The 6,204-nt window shown below is 41.1% G+C and overlaps 1 protein-coding gene across 8 annotated transcripts in view; it reads left to right on the plus strand.

Moving 5' to 3' along the window:
• LOC141129397 (beta-1,4-galactosyltransferase galt-1-like) overlaps window positions 1-5,502 on the plus strand; it is a 92,255-nt gene extending 86,753 nt beyond the window's left edge. For 5 of the 8 annotated variants that reach the window (XR_012241824.1, XM_073617435.1, XM_073617420.1 and 2 more), the window contains exon 3: window positions 4,121-5,502. Coding sequence is in view for 6 of the 8 variants with exons in the window: in XM_073617458.1 (XP_073473559.1) it covers window positions 4,121-4,293 (173 nt within the window). In the remaining 2 variants the exon portion in view is untranslated. Of the gene's footprint in view, window positions 1-654; window positions 732-4,120 lie in introns of all 8 variants that reach the window. The other 3 variants (XM_073617442.1, XM_073617466.1, XR_012241825.1) reach the window with 2 other exon arrangements.
• The last annotated feature ends 702 nt before the right edge of the window (window positions 5,503-6,204 follow it).

The following is a 6,204-nucleotide window of genomic DNA, read 5'->3' on the forward strand; positions in this document are numbered from 1 at the left end:
ATTATTACTTCCTTTTTCCTCATTTTTTTAATATTTCCTTATTTTCATTTTTCATTCGATGTCCGTCTCCATTTATTAGGGATATCCCAGATGAGCTTTGTTGGACCGCTTTGGTGCATCCATTGTTTCCATCTACTTAGCTTTGATTTTCCAGCTTGCGTTTTGTAAGGATGTTAGAGTGCTGCTTTAAGATATGTTATACAAGAAGAAATGTATTTTGCTTTCTTATGCAGAAAATTAGAAGTGCAATGATGATTTGCGAGCTATGTACTTGAACAGGATGTATGTGTGGTTAGCCTAACATTTTAATATAGACAATGAATAACAAAGTTATAACATGTTAGAAGTTGGGTGTCTGGAACATTGGCAGATTGCCTAGCATACGTGGTCACATATATATAAACTTATATTTAGATATAGCCTGAGGGATATCTATAGGCAGAATATGCAATTTATGACGTTTTATGCTTATTTTTTCATAAAGTCTATGCTTCAATCTCATTGGCTGATAATAAGAGGGAGGTTTTTCTCTCTCTCTCTGTAAGTGTATAAGATATATGCAAACCCAGTAAATCATTGTAATTTCGATTCACCATCCCATGTGTGTGTCTTGATTACCCGATCGATCAGAGAGTTCTATCCATACACCCATAGGTCCAACCCGGGTTCAAAGGAGAAATAGGGACGGCTTAACAGAAATGGTACCAGAAGTGGTGGCGATCGACTGCAAGGTGAGTGGAAACTTTGTAAATTTATTTTACGAAGCCTTTTCACTTATCCTAGCACACAATTTAACGGTTTCTTTGTGAATATATTGCTCTGTATTTTGTTGTGATCATATGCATGTGTGAATATATACTTCGACATAAAGGAATTGATTTACTATTTGGTCTGATCTTGATAAGTGATATACATAGAGTTATAGAGTTATATCAGTGTTATTGTGTTTGTTGTGTGTTAAACAAATGTCACAAAGGTGTTTTGAGTGTATTACCATCTTAACCTGGGAAAGAGACCTTTATTAAGAGAAGGTACCCCAAGGGTTCAAATGTTGAGATTCAATATACAAAATAATGTTTAACAGTAAGAGGAGTAATAAGTATTATAAGTATCATTGTGACATTAAGGATATTGTGAAATAATTATGGGAAATAAATTAGGGAAGGAAGTTCCCGAAGGTGAGCGGGACCAACCTTCCCCCTATGATTTTGTAAAAGGCACTTGTGGGGCAAAATGTGTCGATCCTTTTTGGGGAAATGTACAAACTCGTGCACATCAGTTGTATCTTTCAGGCTTGGGGGTCATTGGGACCATGTTCCCTGGAAGATTGGGAGGAGGTAATGAAAATTTGTGGGACGCATAATCGACACAATTACCCCCCGGGTGACTGGGATTGTAAATATATGATGAAATGTTGTAAAATGTACTAAGGGAAAGACAGGGAGAAAGAAGTGAGGGAAGCAAAGAGGCTAGAGAAAAAAAAAATCAGAAGAACTAGCTATAGCATTACAAGAAGTAGAGTCTGCGGGTCAGATAATCCTTCGTTCTGCAAACAAAGAGAAGGAACCCTTTAGGGTCCTTCCTTTGATCACAATAGGTAATACTCAGGTTCAGATCCCCCTCACCGTCGGCTAATTAAAGATATAAGGGACACCTGCCCTAAACCTCGAAAGGATCCCAGAGCTGCTGCAGCTTTTCTAAAAAGGTATTGTACAGGAGCTAGGATGGGTGCAGAAGATCTCCAAATCATTATTCAAGCAGTAGACCCTGAAACCACGGTTGAATTTGATGTAGCGGCAGGTTTTATCACGGCAGATCCCTATGACAAACCTGAAGGGTGGGATATTTTTTTGGGGCCAACTAGGACTAGCTTGGCAGAAAGCATACAAAGGGGACACAAGTGTACACACTATGTTGTCTTGCAAACAAAATCCCGGGGAAGATTTTTACTAATTTTTGGTTTGTCTACATAAAATATATCCTTTACTGATTGTAGGTTTATCACTCCAGAATGTACAGAGGGTTGCTCAATGGGTATTAATGGAACTGATGTCCAACATAAAGTGACTCCTCCATTACAAGTTAGTACATTACAGGACGAACCTCTTACAACTATGTGTTTTGCTGTTTTGACTGACTGACCTTTCCCTAATGGGAAGAGACTTAATGTCTGCTTTAAGAATCAATATAAGATTTGACCAAGAAGGTGGATTGACAGCAAGGTCTCCACTATGTGACTTGACTAATCCTAAATCTCAAGACTTCGGGGGACATTACATGCTTCTACCTAGACCGCTAGAAAATCACACAATTTGGGCTAAGGACAAAACCTCTGTAGGACATCTTAATCGTACACCTTACTCTCCTACTTTCAAACCCAACACAATATCACACTTCCAAAAACAATATCCCCTTACAGAAGAAAAACTGCAGGGCATTTCACTATTGATTGAAGAATACAAAAAGGAAGGCATACTAAAGGAAATAGTTAGTTCATGGAACACTTTTTTTTTTTTTTTAGTGTACCGGTTGGGGAGGACGCACAAAGGATCTTTGGTTTTGTTTGGGGCCGGGTCAATTGGACATGGCTCCCACAAGAATTTGTTGACAGCCCAGCAGCCTTCTCTATGGTATTGAAACAATCCCTTGACGACTGGACACCTCCTCAGGGTTCCATACTGCTTCAATATGTAGATGACCTACTGCTGTGTAGTGAGAGCCAGGGATGCTGTGAGTCCAACTCTGAGCATCGCCTCACCTCAGAAGGTCACTAGGTGTCTTGCAAAGAGATCCGGTGGTGCAGGTCGCAGGTTGAGTATTTGGGGTGTATAATCAAACAAGGGGAACGTTTGGTGTCACCGGCTCGGGTCAAAGTACTTACATGCCTCAGTCCCCCGAAGGAGAAGGCCGTGCTTCTCTCCTTCCTCGGCTCGATTGTCTACTGCAGACAATGGATACCTGATTGCTCACACTGGGATTCGATCCTTAGAGCAGCTACGTTGTTGGGCTCTCCAAAAATGATTAATTGGACTGAGGAAATGCTACAAGCATTTACCACCCTCACTGCGTCCCTCTCAAGGGCACCTGCATTGGGTCTTACCCGTACAGGTTCAAGGGATGCCCTCTTGCCTTCAAGCTCTCGTGGCTTGTGCAATGGCTCTAAAGGAGGCATCCAAATTAACATTGGGAGGGCAGACAACATTATACACAACACATTCGGTAGTTCACCTTATGCAGAACATGAGTACTCAGCACATGACAGCACAACGTACAAGTGGCTATGAAGTTATACTCTTTAACACACAACATCTTGACATCAAATCATGTTCAGAGACCACACCACAAGTCAGGTTTCTACACTCTCTCTTGCATCTTTCAGAAACTGATCCTATTCCTCAACATGACTGTAATCAACAGCTTTTAGAATCTACTTCTCCACGTTCTGATTTAAAAGATACCCCCAACCCTGATTACCTACATGTGTTTGTAGACGGTAGCTGTACACGTCCTGACGATCACACATACAAGACTGGTTACTCAGTTGTCAGGCTCCCAGACAATATCTTAGAAAGTAAACCACTGCGAGTAACTTCAGCGCAACTCCTCTTTGAAGGACAGGATGTGAATGTTTACACAGATAGCACGTGGACGCTTTATTGAAACGCTCCTTCTTCCTTGCAACATTAATGTAATTAAGATTCGCGGGCACTCATATGATAAAACAGAAATAGCAAAAGGGAATGCACTCGCTGATAGGTTGATTTGATAGGTATTCAATGGAAACTACACATCCCTCATCACCCCCAAAGTGCAGGAGGAGTAGTAGAAAAGATGAACAGAAATATTAAAGATAAACTAAAGAAAGCGACAGGAGGAACTTTGAGAAACTGGTTAGATTTTCTTCCCGCAATACTTTTCCAAATCCGTACCTCACCCCATTCCAGAGACGGCTTATCCCCTTATGAGATATTAATGGGAAAACCAACACAGAGGAAATAGATAGAAATAGGAGAGGAACCTAATTTATATTCTTTACAGGAAAAGTACATGAAAAACCTAGTAAGTAGCTTTACAGAAAATTATGACAAGGTAGCTGTCACCTTTCCTCCTCTCTCCACAGAACCAACACATCCTTTTATACCCAGAGACAGAGTGTTGGTCAAGAAACTAGCAGCAAGAAGATCTTCCAAGGATCTTTTTGAAGTATTGAAAGTTGCAAGAACAGCAGTCCTGACTGACCAGAGCCCACAATGGATCCACAAATCAAGGATAAAGAAAGCCCCTGATCACTGAAAAATATACATGTCCACAGATGAAACAATGGAACTCTAATCCTCTCAAATAACAGGAACCCCCTACAGACTCTGGTTCTCCCCCTGTTCCCCAAATGGGTGAAGTGACTTGCCAGATTCTTTTTCCCCCTCCCCCCCCTAAAAGAAACTTATCAATCTGCCTATCAGCTTTTTCAATGACATGAATAACATGTTCTTTTGTTTCTATGCTTTACACAAAACAGAGACGGTATAATGAATAATATTGGTGATCAATACAGACTTTTCGTCTGTTATGATCAAAGGAGGGAATGTAAGGATGTTAGAGTGCTGCTTTAAGATATGTTATACAAGAAGAAATGTATTTTGCTTTCTTATGCAGAAAATTAGAAGTGCAATGATGATTTGCGAGCTATGTACTTGAACAGGATGTAGGTGTGGTTAGCCTGACATTTTAATATAGACAATGAATAACAAAGTTATAACATGTTAGAAGTTGGGTGTCTGGAACATTGGCAGATTGCCTAGCATACGTGGTCACATATATATAAACTTATATTTAGATATAGCCTGAGGGATATCTATAGGCAGAATATGCAATTTATGACGTTTTATGCTTATTTTTTCATAAAGTCTATGCTTCAATCTCATTGGCTGATAATAAGAGGGAGGTTTTTCTCTCTCTCTCTCTCTGTAAGTGTATAAGATATATGCAAACCCAGTAAATCATTGTAATTTCGATTCACCATCTAGAGTTGCCACCTCATCCCTTTAAAACCGAACACATATTAACACAGGCTCTGTGGCTGATTAAGGATGTAATTAAACTCACTTGGTATCTTATCTGCATTAAATTAGCCCCAGAACCTGTGTAATTCATACGTGTTCGGGTTTAAAGGGATGAGGTGGCAACCCTATCACCATCCCATGTGTGTGTCTTGATTACCCGATCGATCAGAGAGTTCTATCCATACACCCATAGGTCCAACCCGGGTTCAAAGGAGAAATAGGGGCGGCTTAACACGTTTCAATCATATGGGAGTGATTTCCTCACATACGTACAGCTTAGCAATACTCAAGGCTTGACGCTCTCTCCACTGGTGTGTCCTGTTAAATTAAAACACCGATATGTAAGTACAGGCTACACTTATTTTATTTATTACATGCACCATATTGTTGCCATAATCAATCAGTTTTTTGCAAATACATGCTATTACATTATTATACACTACCCATTATATGTTTTTCTTTCAATAGAAATGAAGCAGCACCTATGTTCTAAACCCCTGAAGAAGGAAATATACATGTCCTAAAAAATCCCTCCGAAACATGTAGGGTCTCTTGGCATACATACCCCACCAGTCGGACTTTTTGTCTTGATTTGTGGTGCGCTCCAAGCTCAGCGGCTGTTTCATTTTCAGTGTCAGGCGTTTCATTTTATTGTTCATTGTTTTTAGGTGATTTTTAGATTTGTTAAAGGGGGCTTCCAGATTCCAATAAGCCCCCCCGCCCGCAGACCCCCACAACCACTGGGCAAGGGTTGTGGGGATGAGGCCCTTGTCCCCATCAACATGGGGACACGGTGCTTTGGGGGGCTACCCCAAAGCACCCTCCCCATGCTGAGGGCATGTGGCCTGGTACGGTTCAGGAGAGGGGCGCTCTCTCGTCCCCCCCTCTTTTCCTGTGGCCCGCCAGGTTGCATGCTCGGATAAGGGTCTGGTATGGATTTTGAGGGGACCCCTACGCCATTTAAAAACAAAAAAAAAGCACAGGGTTCCCCTTAATATCTATACCAGACCTGAAGGGCCTGGTATGGAATTTGGGGGGGACACCCACGCAATTTTTTTTAAAAATTCTGGTTTGGGGTTCCCCTTAATATTCATACCAGACCCAAAGGGCCTGGTAATGGACTGGGGGGGATTCCGTGCCGTTT

This window comes from Aquarana catesbeiana, linkage group LG01 (assembly GCF_042186555.1).
Source record: "Aquarana catesbeiana isolate 2022-GZ linkage group LG01, ASM4218655v1, whole genome shotgun sequence".
NCBI lineage: Eukaryota > Metazoa > Chordata > Amphibia > Anura > Ranidae > Aquarana > Aquarana catesbeiana.